At 40.5% G+C, this 25,455-nt stretch overlaps 1 protein-coding gene across 1 annotated transcript in view; it reads left to right on the plus strand.

Annotated features, from left to right (window-relative positions):
* Positions 1–20,655, plus strand: part of ITGA2 (integrin subunit alpha 2) — a 70,330-nt gene extending 49,675 nt beyond the window's left edge. Inside the window, exons 18-30 of the mRNA XM_069776302.1 lie at positions 77–187; positions 784–866; positions 1,692–1,833; positions 3,454–3,546; positions 4,633–4,709; positions 4,803–4,886; positions 8,185–8,287; positions 9,114–9,224; positions 9,755–9,859; positions 10,192–10,305; positions 12,581–12,670; positions 16,144–16,260; positions 17,655–20,655. Coding sequence (XP_069632403.1) covers positions 77–187; positions 784–866; positions 1,692–1,833; positions 3,454–3,546; positions 4,633–4,709; positions 4,803–4,886; positions 8,185–8,287; positions 9,114–9,224; positions 9,755–9,859; positions 10,192–10,305; positions 12,581–12,670; positions 16,144–16,260; positions 17,655–17,744 — 1,320 coding nt within the window. The 3' untranslated portion in view covers positions 17,745–20,655. The remainder of the gene's footprint in view (positions 1–76; positions 188–783; positions 867–1,691; positions 1,834–3,453; positions 3,547–4,632; positions 4,710–4,802; positions 4,887–8,184; positions 8,288–9,113; positions 9,225–9,754; positions 9,860–10,191; positions 10,306–12,580; positions 12,671–16,143; positions 16,261–17,654) is intronic.
* The last annotated feature ends 4,800 nt before the right edge of the window (positions 20,656–25,455 follow it).

The following is a 25,455-nucleotide window of genomic DNA, read 5'->3' on the forward strand; positions in this document are numbered from 1 at the left end:
TCAATTTACAAGAGAATTACCAGTTTTACCCTGTTTGCTGTGCTGACAGCTATCATGTGAACCATGTCTTTTACAGGAACCTTCTGATGCAGTGAATTCACTTAGTCTCCGCATCGACATTGGCCTTGCAAATCCTGGCTCCAGCCCTGTCCTTGATATATATTCTCCTGCATCTGTGGCCTATAGTGTAAGTATGCAGACTTAGTATCAAAAAATGCATTTCTATACACACATCCATAATGTGTGGCCCCCACAAACACCAAAGACGTACATGCAAGTGAAAATTGGTGTTCTAGTTAAGTCACTGGGCTGAAAACAGGCACCTGGGGGTGTGTCCCCTGGTTCCTTTTATACATTTGTCTGTATAGCATGGGCTTGCTCACACACACACACACACACACATCAGCCACCACGGCATAACAAGCATGTTGGTTGAGTCATGTTGATGTGAACTTCTAGTTGATGGCAAACGTGAACTCTTTTAGGTTAGTTTATCCTACAATAAAAGAGTACGTAAAAGACAGATGGAACCCCTTTGATTACATCACATTTGTTGTGGGTTAAAAATAACCTGCCTGCACCATTCTTACAGATCAGTTGACATGTAGTAACATGTTACTCAGTGTTAACTTGTTCATGTGTCAGAGTTTTTAATGCCATTCAGGGATTTTCTTATTTGCAAACCAAGAATGTGCTTTACCTCAAAGGTGTTTGTGCTCTACTGTCTGCAGATAATTTTAAAGTTAAACCCTGTCATTCAGGAAATGTTTTTGGTTTTCGTAGATTCCTTTTATTAAAGACTGTGGTGAAGATGAACTTTGTATCTGTGATCTTGTTCTGAATGTTCAGCGGAAGGCAGATGATGGGTAAGAGCTGAATCAGTGGAATTGTTGGGGTTGAGTGTTAAGTTTTCACCAGCTGGTTTGTATGTAGGCTTTGGATGAATTTCTAGATGAGAATGTCTTTCTAGTTCAACATCTGCTTAAAAATAGCAGGGATAAAAAAGCAATAGTATTTCTGTCTAAATAACTAATCAAGGAAAAAGAGGTATGATAGGAACACAGATACAGAAGTAGGACTCTTGTCAGCTTAGACAAACCCTGATTTTGGTGCCTTACGGATGAGGACACAGTGGGCATTCAGAAGAGTCGTGTCTGGTTGGCTGCTGTCAGGAAAGGGAGCATACTGGGAGGGCAGCAGCAGCAGCAGCAGCTGTCTTGGTCCCTCCCACAGGGAGCACTGAGGATCCTGCAGCAGGCTGTGCAACTGGAGAGCTGACGTCAGCCATTTGGGCAGTATATATTCCAAGCCCATATGCAGATATACACATCTGTGCGCAGTACACAGAGAGACAGGGCTGCTTCTTCCTGGAGCTGCAATCCAGGTCTGCCACCTACTCTCTGCCCACCTTCCCACCAGGGTATAGCCCTTGAAAATTCAGCTAGGTGACTTTGACCATACATAATCAAGGTCCTGCACTTTGAGAAGACACTAATTCCATTTGGTTTTAAGGAACACCATCACAGAATTTCTTATGGCAAAGGGTTTAGAAAGCAGAGCCTTTAAGTGCGTAGAATGTAGGAAATGTCTTGCTGTGCTTGTTATTTGTTGTTGGCTACAGGCAACATATTTCATGATCCACAGCTGTTCTAGTACCTCTATTTACAACAATGGACTTTATTTTCCAACAGCAAACAGCAGTTTGTTGTCAGCAGCAAAACCAGAAGACTAACATTCAACGTGAAATTGAGAAATAAAAAGGAAAATGCATATAACACCAGAATCCAGGCTACATTTTCAGACAATTTGTTTTTTGCTTCATCGTCTTTACCGGTATGAGATACCCAACCTCACTGTTTCTGTTATTGCTACTGATTTTCAAGGTTCTCGGAGAATTTATTTTTTTTTCTTTCTAGTAAAGAAAGGAAAGGAATGTGTGTGCAAACCTCTCTCCCAATTTATTTTCTTGGATACCTGAATTATTCCCTTAGGCATATCAGTTTATTTAGGTCAAGGAGAGTCACTGCCAACTCAGCGTAAAAGTTGGCAACCTGTTGAGTTTGACTTCACCTCAGTATTTCAGTGATCTTTTTCTCACTTTAGGCCTTGGCACCCACATCTTGTGCATGACTCCCAACAACAGGCCTGAATGCAGTTGCTGTGCCACAGGGAATTTGTATTTGATAAATCAAGCATGCAGCATTGATGATGCGGCCTTAAAGCACAGACTTTGGATCTAGAAATATTGTTACTGCCAAGGCCATATGTTCCAGCTAGGCAGTTAATCAGATTGAAATGATTGCTATACCAGAAGCTGCTCTTCTAATGAATTTTGTCTCAGAAAAGGGAAAAGAAAGGAATTATACATACTGTTTTGGGGAATGCAGTAAATCTATAATATCAGCTGTTGCTCCCAAACAATTCATGAAAGATGAAGTCCAGACTTCAGTGCTTGGCTTATGTGGTCTGGCTGCTACTGGAGAGGTGCATGATAATCCTAGGGGTGAAATCCAGAGCAATCCCTATACTGAAGGCAGAGGAGGGGTAGGAGCATTCATCACTGCCCCAAGCATTTTCCTGAACAATGAACTGGCAGAAGTACTCCAAACAGTACTGAGGGTGCCCCTCTACCTCCCCATCCTGTTGTGCAGCAAAATTGCTCATTCGACTCATGCCAGAAGACCACACTGGAGCTAGATTTTTCTTTTGCTTTAAAAGCCCATTTGCTTAGAAGTATTTCAGCCTGGAAGTGAAGCTTTTGACCAAAAATGTGCCTGCTTCAAAGCAGGAAGAAAAGTATAAGCTGAGAGCGTATGGGTGCTGGTTTTGGGTAGCATAATTCATGAATGGTAAATGTCTGCTAGGAGTGCTTTTAACAAAAGACAGTACATTATAATGAATTCTTTTCAAAGTGATGATAACTGGCTATGGTCTGTGAGTTCGTCTTTGATGTAGGATGATGACATACAAGATGCTCTGCAAAGTAGTAAATAAACTCTTGTCTATTTTAGATTTCCCTACAAAAAGTACGATAGAGTTCCCCTCTGCACACTAACTTCTGCAGTGGGAGTACTTAACTACCTGTCAGGTCATGTAAATATGTCTGAAAAAGTTCTGTAAAAATGCTGTAAAAAAGCACTGTAGGAGTTCATGCTGGAGGTGACCTGTACTCTCTAGCCTATATTCCTTCTTCCAAGCCCAGCACAAAATTCTAACAAGATCATTACAGCTCACAAGAAATCGCATGGGACTGGTCCTTGTCCTACCTTTCTCTTGCCTCTCTCCTAGCCCTGGCTATGCCCTATGCTGCATCTCTAGGAATTACTGCCGTAACACCTATTTGTGCTGCTCCTTAGCATAATACATGTCCTGTTGAAGATACAGACTGGGAACTTCTCTCTGCTTTATCAAAACCTGATATTAAGATGACTTTTCTGTCTGTTTCCTCTACAGAGTGATGGGACTGAAGTCTCGTGTCAGACAGGAACAGCACAAAGTACAGTCATTTGCCAAATAAGCTATCCTGTTTTCAGAACAGGACAACAGGTACAGCTAGCATGTTTAAATAACCTTGAATGATACCCAAAAGCTTTTTTGGTTTTTTTTTTCCCCTAAATCTGCATTTACTGCTGGTGAGGATTTCTTAGATTTGGCAACAGTTAACTTCCCTTTGGATCTCAGAGGCATTAAAAGAAGCAAACTAAGGGCTAAACTTTTGTGACTCCCTGCCAGATTAAAGGAAAAAAGGCTCTTGAAGCACATTTCTCCCTATCCACAGCTTTCAAATGCTACTGTAGCTTCGTAACTCTTGGAGGGTGAGGGCTGGGGCAGAAGCAAGAAAGCATCATCATGTGTAGCATCCTGGGAACCGAGCACAGTTCCTGTCAAACCCCTCCTGCTGCATGAACCTGGGGTAGCTCCCTCGCCTGCTCTGTGAATCTCTTCTCTCCAAGAAAACAGTATTGCTTTGAGAGGAGATGGGTGGCCCACACAGCCCTAGGATAGATTGTGTATCTTTTTTTCTCATATACACCACAAATCTTGGGATATCCATGGTTTTATGGAACTTAATCTCCTATTCCTCAAGGGCAGAATAGAAAGAGGCTTCCAGCCCCTGACACAAACTGGAGCAATAAGAAACTTGCTAGAAATAATAGAAACATGACATTCTGGGGGGGAAGGGGAGCAAAATAAAAAAAAAAACAAACCACGAATTACATATAAAAAGTTAAGTTTATTCTGAACTTTTAATGGCATTGGTCAAAGTGGACCTGTTAGAACAAATGGAAGACAAGAGTGAATACAAAGCTTGTTTTAGTGCTAGTGTTCAAAAGCCTGTAATTGAAGCAATCCTGCACACCTTTTGTTGCAGCTTGTAGCTAGTTATACACAATTTTAAAAAGCAAATACCTCATGTTTATGTAACAGTGCCAATTTGTAGGGGAAAGTGAGACCAAAGCAATTCTGGAGTATTAGAAATTACTGAAATATTACACAGAAATCAGTGGAGAATTCAGATACACAGGGCAATTCTAGGTTGTTGCACATGTGAATAATTATGCTGCTACTGGGAAGTCCTTTGAATGTTGTAATGTCAACTCATTTACTTTGTGTTCCTTGTCTCTTCCATAGGTATCCTTTGATATTAGTTTTGATTTTAACCTGAAAAATCTTCAGAATGTGGCAGTTCTAAATTTTCGTGCGTTGAGGTAAAGTATATAATCTTATCAAAGCAAGTTAGGTATTCTCATTTGTATAAAATAATATTGTAACACCTGACTTAAATGTGTTCTGATGAACAGTGAAAGTAAGGAAGAGCAAGAATTGGACAACCAGGTCATCTTACCAATTCCTTTGCGATATGATGCAGAAATTCACTTCACAAGGTATGCTGAATAATGTAAAGAGTCACTGTCATTTTGCCAAGGCATTTGAATATACTAACAGTCTTGAAAGGCCACTGAAAAGACAGTGAAACTTTGTTTTCGTTGTGGAAGTCCTAAGAAATTCCCACTTCATCAACAGTAGCAGAATTTTATGTTCTTCCAATAAGCTTACATGTGAAAAATGATGGCATATGTAGTAAGAAATCATGAATCCATGTTTACCTGTGCACAATTGTTACAGATGCTTACATGAATGAAAGTGGTATAAAAAACAAACAGCACTTGTGATTTTGATAATATAATTAGCATATACTATATAATAAGGTTGGGCCTCTGGGCTCAAATGTAGTGATGTTGGATCAAATCTGGGGTTAAAGTGATCAAAACTAAACAAAAGAACAACAAAAAGAAAAATATGCCCCAGCTCAAACTCTCAGCAAAGGTGGAAAGAAAAGAAAAGAAAAAAAAAATTGTGGACATATCTGCTGAACCTGGACCAAAAATATAAACTCTTATTAGCAGTTTGAGATAATGATTTGAACTAAAACCTGAGGTGGCACATGGCAGATTCCCCCTTGTTGCAGCTGTGTTGGCATTGGGAGCAGCACACCCTGCTTTCCCATGCTCCCACCCAGAGATTCTGGCTCACACCTACCCCTTCCCTTCTGGCGTCAGCTCTTTCCCCTCCCTGCGGAAGGCAAGTTGGGGCTGTTGCAAGAGGGATCCTTTACCCTGGGAAGGGCAGTTTGTAAGGAGAGACAGCTGGGCGGGCAGGGGGAGAGAGACAGACAAAAAAGACTGATCTTCATATCATGCGCTTGAAACCTCTTATCTTCAGCCCTAGAAACCCCTCGTGGTTTGGGATGCACTGAAATAGTAATTAGTCTGTCACTGTTCCAAACAAGAATAATGTCAGTTACAGTTTAACTTAAATTAGAACTGAAGCAGAAATACACTGGTTTGACTCTCAGATCAAGATGGGATATTTTACTTTGCATCAAAGAAAAGATTTGTTTATGCTTCCCAATTACTGAATTTATAGGATAAACTACATGTAGTTACATTTGATGCACTTGGTCACCAATTCTTAGTGAAAAAATGCGTTTGGATTCTGAAGCGCTCCAGAATTTGTAAACATAAAACTAATAGAAAATAAATAGTAATTATTCAAAGAATGACAGAAATTTGAAAAAGAGGAAGCTGCTTAAAAATGCACAGCAACAATGAATTCAGGAAATAAATATTCAAAGATCAAGATAACTATAAGAACTGCTGGCTGTGTAGGATGACCTGAGCTGCAATAGGGACCACAGTACAGATTAGTTTAATAATCTGCTTTGCAGCAACAGTTTCACAATATTGGGAGGCCCTGCATTCACCACAGCTAGGTGCACCAATTCTGGAGTCATGCAGAATTTTTCAGATTATTTTAATTGCAGAGAAGCATTTGAGTCAACAATGCAAGTTCTTTCAGCTCCCTGAGCATGTTGCATGAGACTTCAGCAGAAGCAGAGTGTTTGTTACTCAAGTTAGCAGTGGCACAGAGACTACAGGAGCATCTGACTGGGGGGGGCTAGCACAGCAGCTTAAGCAGCCTCCTAGGAAATTGAGATGGTACAAGCAGATTTAATTAGCTGAGAAATACAAACAGAAACTCAATGCTTCAGAAAAGGCAGGCACGGAGTCTACGGAGTTACTCAAGGAAAACTCAAGGAAAAACAGGGGTTTGAATTCAGGCGCATCTCCTGAGTATGAGAAAATGCGATTTCATACACAAGTCAAGGCATGAAGGAATACCTACTGCCAGAAGAGGATTAGTTATTCTTGGAGGTGAACCAATTTAAAAGAACTAAAGGAAATACACATTAAGCCAAGGTACAATTTTAAATGCTTCCCTTGGAGTTAGCTCATTTTTATGCTCTTCCACTTAGGAAATACCTATCTGGAGATAGTTCCTTCTTGAGGCAGGTAATACAGCTGAGGAGCAACCTCTTAAAATACAAGGGTTGAGAAAAAAGTGTGTCTTGCTGAAGTGAAGCCTGTCTAGGGAGAATCTCCTAATCTGAGTTTCCAGAAGAGGTGGGCATCAGTCTTACCAGTGACTCCAGCAAGGACAAGGAAGCTGATGCTGTGCATCCTGGAAGGACTGGAGATTTGAGCAATAAGGAAGCAGAAAATGCATCATATGGGTTCCTAGGTTTCCTAGGAGTCCCTGTGAGGAGGCCTTTCAAGGAAAGGGCCCATGGGAGGAAGTATGGAGGATCAAAAAGGATCCATGATGCAGTATGGAGGAGCACAACTGATCAGGAAGCACCACTGTGAGACTGCACACATGTTAATTTGGGACTGTACGCACCAATGTTAACCAGGTTAAATGGGGAGCGCAGCACTGGTAAAGAGGATGGATTTGCACCTTGTACTACAGGAAGAACTGATATAGGAATCATGATAGCCCCTGTTCCTTGTTAAGTCACTCCCTGGCTTTCTTTTTGACTGCTCAAATTAGCCTCCTAATGAAAGCTAATGATGAAGAGTGGACACAGGTCTGGGACGGTTCAGTGGAGGAGCTGCTCACAGGTAGCAGCACATGGATGTGATGCACTACACAGGGATGCTTTCATTATCTTTGAGCATGGTCCCAGCTGGCTGAGCCCCTCGAGCATCCAAGGGGCCCTTGCACCACATCCTTCCATCACACACCTGTAATTTCATGCTGTGGTGGGCTGCAACCACCCTCGTGTTACTTCGGAAATTTTGGATTTTGAAGCCCATAAATAGTAAAGAAAGCAGCCCAGAGGAGACCGAGAGCTATGTGATCTGTACCATGCACACAAGCAGGCTGCTGTGTGTTTCCACAAACAAGCCTGCCTGTGGTCTATGGCATTAGAGCCCAGGATCTCCCTCAGAGTCTGCTGGTATTTGCTGTTACAGACGTAGTAAGGGGGACCATAGAGGGACCCTGTCTGAGGAGGGAGGCCAGTGCAAGGCTGAAAGTCGCCTTTTGTGCCCAGGAGAGGAGCTTGCAGCATGGCAATGAAACACCACGGAGTGCAGGAGGCTGAGCAGAGCCTATATCTCACACAGCCCTCCTGTCTTACCTTCACATGCTCGCTCCAGCTCCAGGCTTCAGTACACCATGTATTTTCTTAACCAACTTTGTAAAATTCAAACAGCAGTACAAGTGACTGATTTTTCCTCTGACTGTACTTCTGACCTGTTACATGAATGCACATCCAGTAACGTATGTTTTCAAAGCAGCTGCCAAACTGAAATGTATTGTTTTATGGTTGTTAACTAGGCTTGCCAACATCAACTTTTATGAAGTATACTCTGGTCAGAACATTCCTTCCACTGTGAATAATTTTGAAGATATTGGCCCCACGTTCAACTTCTCAGTTAAGGTTAGTAAATGTTTCTGGTTCTGCTTTGAAAAGCTGCCTTACCTCCTCCTGTAGCCTGGTCCCAAAACAGTTGAAAAAACATTCCTGATTTCAGTGTCTGATTTTGATGCTTTTGAATCAGTCAAGTAAGGAAAAAAAAATATTGCAAATATGTGGGGGATAAATGCTTACAGTCTTTATGAGATTAAGGATGAAATTTGCACTTACTGCACAAGTAGAATGGGGGAGGGATTGGTCCTGCACTGTTTACATATTTAGAAGATCGTTAATGCTTAACTTTAGGTCAACTTAGACTTTTTTCCCAGAGCATATTTGTCCTCTGCTGACTTGATAAAGGAAAACAAGTCTTTGCAGGCTTGGACTTTGAAACTTGAAGTTTGGCAAGGGTTAAGTGCTCAAACCAGATGCAAGAACTAGCCAGATCACAGAATTTATTACATAACTCAGAAAAACTTAGATCCAAATATGCAACGTGGAAGAAACGTAAATTATGTTCCATTTACGTTCCTGTAACTGCTACTCTAAAGGACTAATAACAGGCCTATTGGCTGTGGCAGAGTATTTGCTTTTCAAAACATATTCATGCAGTTAATATGAGCTTTGCTAAGGAAACAGGCAGAGACCTGAAGCTATACAGTACACTTTCTGCTTTACTATTGGCATAATGTAATTACTACCCTAGTGTCTTGGTATAAAAAACATTGATGCAAAAGGAGTCCAGTTCTTCAATACTCATCCATGATCTCTGATTTTCTTGCTTTACCAAATAATTTATGCATGTGTAAGTATAGCTACCTGAATGAACTGTGAGTTATTTGCTTTGCAGGTAACAACAGGAAGTATTCCAGTGAAGATGGCATCTGTAGAAATCTATCTTCCAGCATCAACCAGCAAAGACAACCCACTGATGTACATAACTGGAGTCACCACAGATCAGGTGAAGAACTGAATTACATAAACTGCTGTGTTTGGGGGTTTAATCAGTACCATAAACATCAATTATTTCCCTCATAGTGTGGCTGAGATTCAGAGAATCTATGCCCTTTCTCCTTGTCCCTTCCTCATAAAGGGAAGGGGGACGACCATGATGTCAGCAGTACACTAGTCTTGTTACTTGGCAGATGTGGATTATCTTTACGGTCCATGGCTGACTTTTCATATGACTCTGGAACTCTTCTGGAACTCTTAGGTCCTTTTCCAAGTTCCTGGGAAGGCTATAGTAAAAATAGGATTTTTAGATTGGGGTAGACCCTTCAGGTCAATCTGTGGGGAAAAAAATTACTCTTAACAGCCGCTTAATTCTGACCAAAACCACATACAGTCTCAGTTTCCCAAGTATCCGGTGTTACGTAATTCACAATCTACCCTTTCACAGCCACCATCTCATCCCAGAAATATATATTATTATGATGACTATAAACTCCTGAGTATGATGTCATCCAATTTCATTCCTGCTGTCTTTCCTAGGCCAGAGGTGTTACTTGTCAAGCTCAGATAAATCCACTGCAAATAGGGAAAAGACCTTATTTGGCATCTTTCACAAGAGAGAACTTCAGAGCTTCCAAAGAACTGGTGAGTAAGACTCAGGGCTTCTCAGGGCTTTAGTACTGCAGGACAGGGGTGCAGAGCTGATCCTTATGAGCCCACTGCTGTACCTGTGGGAACATCTGTGGTGGGGGTGGCATTCCTAATTCACAGTGCAGGAGTGCAGCCTATGGATGTTCTCACAAATACTGAATCTGCCTTAGAAGAAAAAGTGCATGTTCTTCACAGCCTGCAAGCACTTAATTTGTATGCATAGAACGGCAAAGGCAAGGGCAAAAATATCTGGATATTAAAAGAACATTTGTTAAAGTGTATTTTTAATGCATGCTGTTGCCTCTCCATGCTGTTTTCCCTGGAAGAACTGTAAGAATGTGAAGTGCAGCACCATCACATGCAAACTGGAAGACATTATCCTGAAGGGAGAGTACTTTGTGAATGTGTCCACCCGAATCTGGAATGGAACCTTTGCTGCTGTGAGTATCAGCTGCATCTTCATGAAGGATCCGATACTCAAGTATTTCCTAACTCCTGATATTTTTCAAAGATCAGTAAAAAAAGGCCTTCCAATCTAGAAAGACCTTCCGTTACTTTACATTGTTGTGTTTTCCAGATTGAAAACTTGAATCTAAAAGTAAAGTAGTGAGGCTGCATAACAGCGCTGATAACCTTCAGTCCAACACAAAACCTAAGAAAATGCTGTGATAATGCAATCTTCACAGCTGAAAAAAAAATTTTCTGCATCTGTTAAATTCATTCAGGGGAAGCTACAGTTTCCACAAAACTCAACATAGGACAGCAGAGTACAGTATCATCATAGCCTGGAAAATAGTGTTGCTTTTAGCTTTTGGAAGATCACAGCCTACATAGTGATCATTTTAAGTCACATCAAAATATCAAAAGCCTGTAAGTGCTGCCAGTTATATTTGCTAGAGAAGGTTGGAAATTTTAATTTTTTTTATTTTTTTTTTTAGAGTTGGTGTCAAGGAAACAGTCCTTGCTTAAAGACCTACAGGGTGTTTAAAAATATCCAATAATATCTTGACTTTCCCATTTTAAATTACCATGGGTCCTCCAGGATATAACTCATCATGAATTACCAGACTTTTGAAAGGAGAACATGTTTGCTTCTTAGCTAGACAACCAACCAAACTGTCTTGGAGTCCTAGGTTTGCCTAGAGTGTCAGGAACATGACGCAGTCTCCTTAGTTTGTCTGGCAAGTCTAATGGCAGGTACTGACATTTAACAGCAGGGCTGTTGTCAGCTTTAGCATTCAGCTCTTAAAAGGAAAAGGTCAGGCTGATAATGTAATATACTCAGCAAGTGTGTGAAGGAAAGCATCTGTCTGTCTTTAAAGTTTGAATTTTTCAAATCATCTGGGTTAAGACCACTTGTTAGTGCATCAGGTACACAGAAGGTGGAGACCTGAACAAAAGGTTGCTACCCTCGCACAAAAGTAAGTGGAAATGATTTGTTTACCACTGGGCGACAGGAAGGAAAGATCGCATGTCACAGTTTTCCTCTCATCTCCCATTTTGTTATTTTCCATTTGATTGATTGTCAATGGTCAGTGCAAATAATCTTGCAAGCACTCAATAATTCACATAAGTCAGCCTTTTTATTTAGTGGCAATCAGTCACTGTCCAAGACAGGGATAGCAGGCTTGCTGGTATCTGCTAAGCAAAGAAAACAAAGATGTATTTAGGAATAACGAGGTGCTTTGAATAGTGCTGAGGTGGGTTTCTAAACATTTAGGAGCGCAGGACAGGCCACTTGGGCAGATGGCCACAGTGCAGGTGTACAATAACTGTATGCTGCAGGGATGGTCAATTTGGTGTGCGTCAGCTGCTGCGGACCTACGGTTGCTCACGTTCCCTGTGTCAAGCCCACCATACCTGGCCCTGCCCCAGAGAAAAGGCTGAGGAGGCAAAATGACAGAGCAAAGTGACAGAGCAGGCATTGCATTTGTACGGCTGGCAAGTGCTCCTGTGCTACCACGAACCTGAGGCTGTTCCCGGTGGTGCTGTAGGACACAGGGCTCTCCATGTCTGCCGCACGGGGAGAAGAGCAGTGGTGAGCTGGCAGTGTCTGCACAGCCATGCTCCTCACACATGCACAGAGGGAAGTGGGATCTGGCACAAGGTCCCTTTTCAAATAGGAACTGGCCTAAGATTTTTGTCATTTTCTTTGTTTAAGCTGAGGGAGAGATGTCAGAATTTGAGCAGAGGAGAGGAACAGATAGTGATAGGAGAAAATAAATGGGGAAAACCAGAAGCATTGGATAGAGTTGGGGGGGCGGGCAGGGAAGAACATCCAGTTTCCATTTCTTTCAAAGGCCAGAGATACATCCCCATCTGTCTTTTGTTGCTGAGCTATTTCTCCCTTTGTTATTTTTCCCCCCTTCTCTTCCCTGCTAGCAGCAGTGACAGCTTTGAAATAACTATAAAAATGGATATATAATCAACTTCTCCTGTTTTGCTTGAACTATATGTTAAAGAAGCCAGTTCCCCGGTTTCATTGCTAATAAGTAAGAACAGCAAAATTAAGTCTGGATTACTGATACATTATTACTTTCATAGACACTTTAGCTTGGGACAAATAAAAAGATAATTTTATTTTTCTTAATACTGTGGTTTTTTTCTGGTTCTGAAGTCTTCATTTCAAAACAAGAGAATTATTTTAGGATGTCTATATTCTAAGTTATTTGCCATGTAACAGAGCTTTACAGTTTTTTTAATTTTCTCTTTCAGTTAACTTTCCAGACATTACAACTCTCTGCAGAGGCAAAAATTGATACGCATAACCCCGACTTATTTATAATTGGAGAGAATACCCTAACAGTAAGTGATAGATAAGTACATTTTTTTCAAATTCTCTTTCACTGTATTGAAGTGGTAATATTTAATTTTCAGCGTCCTTTAGGAGTACATAGCAAATTTCAAACTCTGATGACATTTGATTCCATTGAACTAATGTATCCTTTGGGCTATATACAACCTCCCTTAAGGTCCCAAAATGTTTTTATTTCAGCCAACTACTATATAAACCAGACTAGTTAAAATCTGTAGATCTCAAATAGATTGTAGAACTATCAGCAAAATTCAGGTAGAAACTTCTGAAATTCATTTAGCTTCCTGTTCATGAGAAGATCAAAATTTGGACTTCCTTCTGCAACGGAATTAATTGTTGTAGATAAATGAGCTCTGGGAGACATTTTTGCAAATCTGAGTTATAGTCTTACTTCTGTGAGTGTATTTGGTTTGATGTTTGTAGACAGATGTTTGGCACAGGTATCGAGCAAATATACTTAATCTCATTTGTAAATGAATGTGGAGTATTTTTTGCATTTGGAATGGCTGTCCAATGGACAATATGGACACAGGTAATCTCAAGAAAAGTCTCCAAACCACCACTTTATTAGTGTAGAATTCTTCTCCCAGGGTTTCCATCTGCTATATACAAACATAAACAACACTTGAAGAATACATTAGCACTGTGGTGTTGTTGTAATGAAAAGATACCTTGTTCTCTTGGCCTATCTAGGGAGGAACACTTCCATTTGCAATACTAAGTTTAGATTTATTTTTACAGGACTTACCAGCCTGTTTTACCCATAAAAATAACCAAGGCCACTGAAGACCAAAATGCAAGTTAGTAAGGGAGTCAAATATCTGTGACAATGTGTGGCATAGCCCATTTACAGGCAATGGAAAATTCAGTTAAATATGTACAAAAGCGGTTATTGATTGATCTATCTCAATGTGGAAATAAGACCATAATTCAGTAGGTTTTTTTTATATTGTTTTCTCATGGATCACTCCATTTCTTGTGAAGCACGTCTAAATAGACCCATTTGTATTCAGGGAAACCTCCAGTGCCTGAAGACGTAAAGGGAATATATGAGTAGTTCTGGAAATAATGCCATGTTTTTGCAGAAAAATTACATGCCTGTATTTGAAGTGTGCTGAGTGCCTCAGCTTTGCAGCATAGTATTATTTCTGTTAGGAGAGGAAATTCATTAATACACAATGCAAATATTCCAGTTAATTGCACAGGCTTTTTAGGTAGCTCATAAACCATGTATTACTAGGTATTTTTCCACAGTTGAAGCATGATATTGCTAAATTTACATTATCAGCAGTTCTGTTGATTTCAGGAGAACCAGAATTTAATTATTGAAATGACTGTTAAGTCAGTTGACACATAAAAGGTAATTCCTGAGCCAGCCATTGAAACATCTGCAGTTGGGCCTTTTACAGCTCTGAGGCAGTGGGTGAACAGACCCTGGAAGTTTTCCACAGGGCTCCTAAGAAACACAGTGGCTTTTGGTGAGGTTTACAGCCTGATCCTTACTCAATAGCCTCTTGCCCTGTAAGAGTTCTTGGAAAATGTGCCAGCTCATGGAGGTACACTTTCCCTAAGGCAGACAGTTTTGACACTTCAGTGATGGAGTCAGAAGCCAGCACTTCATATACTTCTTGGTAGACCAGCAGCAATACCCAGTCTTTGCCCTTCACACTTCCTTGGGAATAGGACAGTGCAGAAACAATATTGAGTTTACTTCCCTACTTACCCTGTTATTTTAGACGGGAGTGGTAGGATTCATCCAACTTAATAGCTACATTAGTCAGCCACATCAGAGTTAGCCCTTCTATAAACATTAATCCATAGAAAGAACAGGTATTTCTGAGATGCAATTCATCTCATCTTAAAGATGATCCTGAAAATAAGTAGGGTACATTAGGCCCTAAAAGAGCTGGTTCTCCTCCATTTGAAGCCAAGGAACTATATAGTAGATGTAACACTAGATGAGATGAATCCCAGCCGTGGTGTCTTACTGACCACAGCTTGACTTCAGGCAAGATGTGTGTTCTTAGCCATTGATTTACCTCTCCAATAGTGCCACTTCACTGTTAATCTAATGGAGAAAGTATTACTAGGCAAACTGCACATACATACAAGATTGGCTCTTTAGTTTGGATAAGCTGGGTTGCTGTGTAGCCAAATGAATTAATATTGCCTTTTGATGCTATGTGGAGAAGCTGCTTAGGTATCTTTGCGTAAAAGCTTTCAGATTTTTTCCAGGTTGGAAAGGACTGCCAGCTGGAGGAGAGAATGTTAACCTGCTATAATCATCATCATGGCCATTCTGTTAAAAAGTACACAAAACCATCCTGCCTCAGTGAAATGAATACACATAGCCACACCTAGCACAACATTGTAGCCTTCCAGGAGAAATGACTTAAATCACGGAGATGTCAGTCCACTGCAAGCTTCCCAGAAAGCTTAAGATTAAATTACACCAGACAAATGCATTGAGCAAGCAATCCTGAGAAATTAAACCAATATGACTTCTTTTATCATGTTTCAGGAAGGAAAAAACCATCATGCTAAATGCATGTCATTGCAAGATTAAATCCAAAGATTTGACAGTTCATAAATATTCCAGCAATGTCTCCCTGAGCAACTATGTTATATTTAACTATACAGTTGGTCATACCCATCCAAATAGATAGGGTATCACCTGAAAACTAACTTCCAGACACTGTATGCTGTTGTGGGAGATCTCTGGTATTGCTTGTAGTTCAGGAAGCATAGATGTGCTAGAAACACTCCTGTTTGACCCATCCGTCTTACAGCAAATTGATGCAGTTGACTCAGGAGAACACAGATTAAGATGAGAAGATCTAACAATTTATTAGTGGTTTCCCAGAAGGTAGGAACAGCAGGCAAATGAGACAGAGGTACCGGCCCAGCAGCAGGGGAGAAATTTCAGCAAACGCAGTGCATGGTGGTGTCTGGCCTCCATGATTAGTACTGCCTCCTACAGCTGCCCACCACAGATAACAGGCTCTGACAGCGCTTGGTTGGAAGCAGTTCTTCTCCAGCTGATGCAGTGGAAGTCTGTTTTGAGCAGATGGGGCTCTACACCAGGCTATTCCCCACCTGCATGAAAGCACATCTGTTTTACATAGTGATGGTGTGTCCGTGATGGGAAGAAGTCAGAAAGACCTCCTTTCCTGTTACTGGAAAGGCAGAAAGCTGGCAGGAAGAGATTGCTCCTCTGCCTGTTGGGTATGGCCAAGAGTGATGAGGGCCCCTAATTCTTAACTGGCACTGCCACATGCCACAGTGGTGCAGCCAGGTACCTGTGGACACCAGTGAAAAGGCTGTAATTGCCTGGTGTGTTCCAGTCATTGATGCTGGAATGTGTGCAGTCCAGCTGTTCTTGAGTAGTGAAGTATTTGGTTTACAAATCCTACTTTATATACAGTTAACATTAACCCCTAATGCACAATCTCTCTGCTTTCAGATCCCAGTTACAATAATGAAGCCGGATGAGAAAGCTGAGATACCAGTTGGTGTTGTGATTGGCAGTATACTGGCTGGGCTCCTCTTGCTGTTAGTATTGGTTGCTGTTTTGTGGAAAGTAAGTAGGTGTTTATATTCTTAAAAAGAAAAGCAGAAAGGGATAAATACATTCGGGCTATTTTCTTTGGAATCTCTCTTCTCTGGTGCTGAACAAAACCACACATGCAGTTTGGTGGTGTTGTGGTTTAACCCCAGCTGGCAACTAAGCACCACACAGCTGCTCACTCACTCCATCCCAAGCCCTCACACCCCAGCAGGATGGGGAGGAGAATAGAAAAAAAGTAAAAGTTGGGGGTTGAGATAAGAACAGTTTAATGATTGAAATAAAATAAAATAATAATGATAGTAATAATAGTAATGGAAAGGAAGATAACCAAAAATAAGAGAAATAAAACCCAAGAAAGACAAGTGATGCACAGTGCAACTGCTCACCACCCACTGACTAATGCCCAACCAGGCCCTGAGCAGCGATGAGCAGCTCCTGGCCAACTCCCACCAGTTTATATAAGCATGACATCCTATGGTATGGAATATCCCTTTGGCTAGTCCAGGTCAGCCATCCTGGCCATGCTTCCTCCCAGCTTCTTGTGTACCTCCTCACTGTCAGAGCATGGAAAACTGAAAAATCCTTGACTTAGAATAAGCATTAATTAGCAAAAGCAGTACTTGGCAACAACTAAAACATCAGTGCGTTACCAACATTATTCTCATACTAAATCCAAAATACAGCACTGTACCAACTACTAGAAAGAAAATTAACTCTGTCCCAGCCAAAACCAGGACAAGTGGTATGAATAATACTGCATTGTCATTGCGCCCTTGATGGGAGCATTTAGAAGGGCTCTAAAAATAGGTCCCCATAGAAAGGGCAACGTGAAGGTGATAAATGAATTTCCAGCAGTTCAAAACAGGGGCTGTGGCATTTACTTTTTTCCTTTTTGACACTGGCTGCCTCCTTCCATAACTCCCCAGCTGGGCTCTGAACTCCCATGATATTCCCAGTGGGCAAGCCTGGGGATAAGAAGCAAAGAGGGAGAGGATATACACTGAACAGAAAAACAGAGAACAGAGAAGGGTGAGGGAAAAAAGTCATTTTCAAAGGATACCTAGATTAAGGGGAGAGAAAAGTTTTCCTGTGTGCCAGGGCCTTGGTTCTTGAAGGGCTCCTTGGCACACTAAGGCAACATGGAGTTGCCTGTATCTTGGCAGGGAGACAACTGGCTACTCAGCACTGCTGTTCTCGCATTTAGTTGCACCAGGCAGGAGCAACTAGCTCCTTTCAATTTAAAGCCTAGCTCCTTTCAATTTAGAGTCAGGAATTGTCTACAAATCAAACACTGTATATGTGTGCATGCACACATGTATTTCTACCATCACACTATTTAGCTTAGCTCAGAAATGTAACTATCAATGACTTACTCTGATATGGTGTTATTTTAATGCTTACCACAGCTTGGCTTCTTCAAGAGACAGTATGAGAAAATGACACAAGATATAGAAGATGTCGATGAAATTACAGAACTCACAAAGGACAAGGACTGAAGATGATGAGTTACATGGATAGAAGAAATCTGAGCCACCAACAGTAGTTGTGATCCAGTCGGTTCTTCAGCTGGAGTGCCTTAAAGCTTAGTAACATTTAAACATTTTTAATGGAAGTGTCTTGTTATAGATGAAAATATTTTACAGATTCTACTCTATTATAAGAGTAACTGCAGGACAGTTCATTTTTTTTTCAAAAATGATTTATAGTGCCTTTTCTTGTAAATTTTTGCCTTTCAAACAAGCTTAGCCCTTAGAACTGGCAGGTCCGGAGTTTACAGTAACATATTGTGCCAGCAACCTTTCTCCTGCTCCACTGCAGAGTGAAACAGAGCAATTTATTTCAGATTACTGTGGAACAGCATCAGTTCGTAATTCAGTTGACAAGTACCATATGTGTAAAGGACATTTTCTATTAAGTTGATGATGAATGTGTGGTGAATACTGCTTCCAGACTGGGAGAAGAAAACCCATTTTTCATTGACTAACTCCATCTTTATTGTTTTAGAGAAATAATTTGCACCAGCAAACCTTTGTCTTAACTAATCTATAAAGTGGGAACTGCGTATGAAGATGTCTGTCTGGGTGCTACAGGACAACCGGGTGGGCAAACTGTTCCAAAAGTTCACCATATTCCTTGCACTAAGGTCACAACTAAATTACTGAAGTACATTGCCTTGGGGAAATATTGCCAAATGGTATGTGTAACTGCCTTCTGCATACTTTCTCTCTGAGAAGAAAGTAAGAATTTCATAATAATTTACAGCATTTTCTCTGCAATGTTATGATTAGTTTTCAGACTTCATCTTGAGAAGCACTACCACTACTGTTACACTGGGCTTTACGCTCGCAGTCGCTCTGACACTAGTTTGGCTTTTGACATAAATAGGGAAGACAGTCAAGATCTTGCCTTTAATTCTGTACTGAAAGGTTTTGCAAGACTAAGAGCGTGAAGTGAACTAAAGGGGATGATTACTAAGGAAGTATGCACATTGGGACAGAGGATAGTGAAGATCTAAGCTCTGTAAACTGTTTACTGCACTTGTTTCTTTAGCATCTCAGTGCCCTCCAGGAGACCAAAGTTCTGTACAACCTCCTTAGCTGTCACATTTTATTTGGTCCCACATGTTCCTGTCTTGATGAAGATAACTTATGTTTTATACAGTAAAGTACTGTAGTGCTCTGGAAGGAGCTCTGAGCACACTTGGGTTGACTTACGTTGGTCACACACCTCAAGTTTATCACATGCCATTATGCTGCCTGGTTTTAATGAAAGCTCAGTCTTAAAAAGGCACATGCTGTAAGACTGCTAACAGTCAGGGGAATTGGCCTTTTGGCTGCCTTTCTCTCTCATGCCTGGCAGTTATGCTTATAATCAATTGTGAGAGAAGATGTGTGTGTTGTCCTTATGTACACTGCCATGCAAGTGAGATGATTGTTTCCAACTCAAGGTGATTTACTTGAAGAGTAAAACACTTAAATGTACCTGATTCAGACCCAAAGTCATGTTTTCTTTCCCCCAAAGCTAGATTGTAATTATGCTTAGGCACCTTTCAGATTATTTTCTGAGGGACTTTTCAAAAACTAGGCTTGAGCACGTTTGAAAGTTTTACTCAGTCTTTTTTAATCAGCAATCAGTCAGGAGCCAACCATCTCTTTGGCAAATAACAGCTTCATTTGCAGTGACAGCTGGATTGTGCTCAGTGTAGTTTTATATGTGTTTTGGATTCATTTTGTATCTATGAAATGTTATGTTTTGGGGTGGGGTTTTTAAACATTCTGAAAAACAATCCAGATTCTGATCTCAATTGTCAAACAAGACTGTTGCCATCAGCTGAGTTTGTGACCAATACAATTATGTAAGTAAAAAAAAAAAAAAAAAAGTAGCAATTGCATAAAGCTAAAGAATAAGCTCCTGACTTGTAATTGTAAATCCTAAGGGCAAATGCTCTGAAAGTAAAGATAAAAAATTGTCTGCCTCAATTCTTACATAAACGTGTGAGAAGAAAACAAAACCCTACACCTGTATGTGTGAGAAGCTCCTACATAACCAGGGTCATGCGCTCCAGGCCAGAGGGGGAATTTCACAGTGCAGCAGATGGCAGCACCTTTCATTTCTGGTGCTGCTTGCAAGGGAAATTTTGGCATTCAGCCAGATTTCCTTCTTCCACCTTTGGTGGGAGGTACAGGTCAGTATCTGACATACAGCTTCTTTGGGGATTTAACAGTTTATCAGTCAGGTAGCAATGACTCAATTCACTACTCTTCACTGGGTTTTCTGACCCAGACAACAGGAATTTCCCCCCAGCGTGGACACAATACTTTCTCCCAAAATAAAGGGAAGGCATAGCAATAGGTAAGGTTTTTGTATCCTAACCACTTCAAGTTACTAGTTTATTTTTCTTTTACAATTAATACTTAAATGGCTAATTCAGTTTTTGTAATGGGTGAGTCTATTGCACTTTTAAGTTGGCACAGCCGCAAATAATGCTGGAAATATTATGTATATTTTGTGTTATGTGCAAGGGGTTGGTTTGGTTTTTTTTAGTTTTACTTTTTTAAAACAGCACATTACAGGTTAAATATTATTCTGAAATGTTGAGCTTCAGCATGTGCTTCTGTTTGTGCTTGCAGCAAGAAAAGTCAGGAATACCTTCAGCAAACTCAACTTGTATCTGATTCTGGTCTTGAAATCTAGCTGCTGACTTCCTGAAGTACTAGAATCAAGTCCAAAATCAAAGTTAGTTTCATATGAGCCTATGTATAGATTTGGGATGTACAAGAGAGTTTATAATCAAACTGACTTCTGAAAGCTAGCATGTAAGCTCTACGGGAGCAGGGACTGTATCACTGTGGTGCCTACCTGAGGGCCTAACAGCGTTACTACAATAAAAACAAGAATACTGCTGAACACAGACTCGTTTATTTTTAAAGAGCACCCTAAAGCAAAGAAATTCTACTGAAAAAGCACTACATAAAATGGGGCCAAATATGTCTTTGTTCCAGTAGCACACAGTGAAAACCCTAAGGGGATGACTCTGCTAGGTATACAAAGAAGCTGCACTTGGAAGTCTTGTAGGTTATAGTCATGAGTATAATACTACCGGTAAGCTATATTGTAGGGTAAGTCAGTTTGCATTAGTGCAAAGTATCTGTGTATTTGAATAGCTCTGGTTGAATAGTTGGTGTTAAAACCTTATGATGGTCAAGCCTTCCTATAAGCATGGGGTTATCACTGGCATCTAAAATTACACCATATTCCGCCAGTCTCATGCCCTGCACTTTATATTATGTACAGAATTGGTCAGCAGTAGCATGTCCTGCCACCAGCTATAGCTGCTCCGCACCATACACTGGAAAAGCCAAATGCAACATTTCCGCAGGAGCACAGTGGGAAAGGAAGAAGAGGAGAAACTTGGCTGTGAATAGGAAGTCAATAGGAAGACAGTCATTGCAGTAACTACCACCTGAAAAGTAGCTACTTCCACAGAGCTTCCTTTTTTCTTTTTCCACATAAACATTCAAGCTACCAACTTTAACACTTCCATAATACAGAACCACATGATCCTAATCTTAAGGCACAAAACTCCCCATCTTTCACCAAGTCTCAGTGTTCTGCAGAACTGAAAGCCAGATTCCTTATATACTGACTTGTATTACTCTTTATATCCAAAACTGAGGTACAACAAAGCTTGCAAATTAAAGACTAAAGAAAATGAAGGTATGAAAATACATCTCAAAATCTATAGCTAATTGCCTCAACTTTTTATTGCCTTTAAAGGTAATAAAGTGTACATAATTTTCACAGCCTCAGGAAAGTTGAGTCTTATCTTTTAATAAGACAATCTTTCTGCCCTCATTTATGATCAATTACCCATATGCAGTCACAGGCTTTGGTGTGCTAGCAGTTTTTAAAATGTATATATTTGCCTCTTTCTCTTAAAATAGTCAAAATGGAACTTTTAAAACAGAACTGCTATAAAGATACATCAGGATGCTAATTTTTGTTAACACCTGACAAGATAAAATTTTATGGTTGGTTTGCTTTTAAAAAAAAGGCCTAAGGTACTCAAAGAAACTGCCGATTTACAGTCATTAGCCTATTCTTAACTCTCTCTCTTCAAGTACCTCCACAGGACATTTACTGGAAGAGCTCAAGATTGAGTTTTCAAAGCTTTTTGGGGGGCAAGGGGTAGCACTGTTGGCTTTCACAGGCAATTTCACTTTGCTAATGATCAGTTCTAGCAGTTTTTTCCTTTTAATGTTTTTGATGGAGCAAATGAATGTGTTAGTCTATAAAACTACAAATTCCTTGAACAGCTATGGGAAAAGTGAGCTGAGAGAAAAGCCAAAATCTAGCTTAAAGTTGAACAATCTAAAGGGTTCATTCCTGAGTGTGACTGTGTCACTTTCATGAGTGACAGGTGAAGTGAGCACCAGTATTTCCCAGCACAGTTTGCACCTGGGCAGGCTGGGAGCTGCTCTTCCCGAGCAGTCATCTCTCGGCTGCCATCTCCTGGGTAGGCTCCTTATAACACAGTCTGTCCCCCCTCGTCGTCCCCCCCGTTTATTTCATGCCAGTCCATCAGCTGCTGTTTTTGTAGTACACATCAGGCTGAGCTTCTCTTGAGAACAGAGAATGAAAGATCAAAATCAGGAAAGGAAACTCTTAAAATTAAGCAATGCTGGTATATGGACGTTCTGCCAGACAAAGGGATAGATCAGTGTATTCAAATGTTACCAACCAAGACATCTTTTCAGAAGGACAAATTTTCACTCTGAAGACATGCTTCCCTTCCACAAATACCCCACATCTGGCAGATCTCTGCAGGAATCACCTGATGACTCTCCAGTCTGCAGCATCTGTTCCTGGGAACATCTGTCTGCACCTGGAGCCACCACCTCTGCAGGATGCTGTGACACAGCTGAAGAGCCACAGAGGGGTGGCATTAGCCTCCCCTATAAGCCAAGGCAAGAAAACAGCTGGACTCGTCCGAGAAAGCTAGGACTGCATTGTATATTGATCTGTAGCTGCCTATCATCCTACTCGTGGACCTCACCAGAACAGAAGGCAGCCCTCATACAGCAGCCTAGTCCCGCATGTGTAGAAACCAGGACATGAGCAGCCACATCTTTCCCTGACATGCAGCCAGGCACAGCTGGGATTCATCCCCTGGCCTGGAAATTTGGAAGCATTTCTGGGTCGCTCCAGACATAGCCTTAGGCAGCTATCTTAGAACAGAGTAATCTGCCCTCTTACGATAATATTGCCCTAGCAGAGAGGGTAGCCCTACAGAGGGAGCCGGAACACTGAGCTCAGAGTGTGGACTTAAAATTTCAGTGAGATACATTTTACCTCTAATTATGCACATCATCCCTCCTAGGGGCATTTCCATCTCGCTTTTAGATGCCAGCTGAAGAACCCAAAGTTACACAAGACCAATACATCATTGTTCCAGAACAAAGCAGTACTTGCCTCATGCACAGCTAGGGACACAAAATGACATTTCATTGTTTTGACCATGGCAGCGTACACACATTGTAACACTCAGCTGTGACTCAGTACAACATCTCTTCCATTCATTGTTCCTGGTCACTGTGGGGAAGTACACAATTACTCTTTCTCTTTTCTGCACTCTCCTTCCCAGCTGCATTGCTGATGGGGAAGGTGCACTTAAGGTCACCCTGGAGAAATCTTCCAGGAGACTGCAGCACTAGAGAGACACTAGTGCAACACAGGAATTGCTCCTGATCATAGGGCCCCAAGTACAATTTAAGTGTTCTAAATACCACTATTTTTCTGTATGAGAGCACAGCACCAGTATGCAAGCACTGCATAGGTTTTAGTTCATTCATAAACTACCCACTACAAGGCAAGCTAGACATTTATTTTTGTGAAGTTAATCTACTAATTAGTTGCATGGTAACAGCAAACATGAACGTGGAAAAATGAACACCAAAAATGGGAAAGTTTATGTATTGCTTTCTTCTCTAAAAACAAAAAGAATTATTTGACAGAGGAAGTGATCTGTACTCAGGATTCTGTACAACTCCTGGTAAAAATGACATTCAAATGGCAGAGGGCTCCTCTCCAACCTCCAAAGCAAAGGAAAATTCAACCTTGAACTTGCTCAGCCCTGCCTAGGTAATAGGGCCCACGTGGTTTGGAGGCTGCGTATGTGTAAGCACACAAGGAGCAGCTGCTGTCCTGCAGAGGAAGGACTCACTCACTTACCTTGAGGGAAGTGCATCAGTAAGTTAACACACACAGCTTAACCATGCTTCTGCCTGAAGTTCTATGTTTCATTGGGATTTACTTAATCCAGATACAGTAACCATCACTAAATATTAAAACTGATTGAGATCACTGGGAGAAAAAAGATCATCCCCTATTTTTCTCATTTTATTCTGTGCAGCTAGCAGCTGTTTGTAGATTTTTACTGCAGACACAATGAAATGGATTATACAGCTGAGGCTTTAGTGTTCTGTGATGTGACGATATAGAAACTTGAGCAAATAATTTTACTTTTCTTTACCTCATTTTCCTTGCTTTATATCTATCTTGTCTACATTGATAATGATGACTAGATAAAACTGCCTCTCAGCATTAGTAAAAATGCCATACACAATGGGACTTTGAACTCTTAGCATCTAAACACTATCATGGCACAGTACAGTAATATAAATAAAATGGTTTTACTCAGATGAGCAGCCCATTGTTTCCAGTGGGAGCATAGGCATACTATGTCAGTCCTTCTCTCTTTTAACTAGGTTTCAAAACAGTAACAAGAGAAAAACTGTATTAAAAACATAAATGTGAATATAAATGCATATACAAACTGCAAAAAGTTCAACAGACTCACTTTCCTTTGAAAAACTAATCTCTTTCTAGGACTTTGAATCCTAACATCTCTAAAGTCAAACTACTAAAACTAATTAAACTTATAGTTGTCTATTTGTAATAATAGCTAGCTTTTTTATTTCTGCAGCACCATACAAGTACACAGCCAAAAAAGCTTCTTCAAAATTAATCATGTCTAGACATCATTAACTAGTTACAGGTTTGTGTGTTATTGCTAATGCAAGTTTGTTGCTGGTGGAGTATTAGATCTAATTTTGAATCAAGGTCTGTCCATTTTTTTTTAATGCAATGGACTTGTAATATCAGCTGCACAGTAAAAATGTCTCTGTGAGACAGAGCTACTGGAACGTAACCAGTACTAAAAAGTTAGTAACTCTGGGGTACAGTTTGTATTTTCTTCTCTGTCTGTACCAAAATGTTTAATCTACTTCAAGTAGCTTTCATGTTACAAGAATGTCAGAATAGCATAAAGCTTGTGAATTGATTCTACAGTCATATTAAATTAAACTACTCAGGACTTTAAGATTAAGAAAAATCCAATTCGCCTGTTGTGACCTCCCATGCAGACAGTGAACACAGACTACCACTGTAAAGGCATTAAAATAGTATACATCACAGTGGACTAAACACCTTGCAACCAAAAATTTTAGGGAAGATTGTTTTAAAAACTGACTCCGTGTTAAAATGCACAAAGAGATGACTTCAAAGGAGAGTCAAGAACACTTAAAAACCCTAATTCTTACTCATTTCATTCAGTCCTAACTAAATTATTCAAATTGAAATGTCTATTACAGCCACTTAAAAACATATAGATTCTCTGTAAAAACAACTCAAAGCTAAACAAGTATG

This window comes from Haliaeetus albicilla, chromosome Z (assembly GCF_947461875.1).
Source record: "Haliaeetus albicilla chromosome Z, bHalAlb1.1, whole genome shotgun sequence".
NCBI lineage: Eukaryota > Metazoa > Chordata > Aves > Accipitriformes > Accipitridae > Haliaeetus > Haliaeetus albicilla.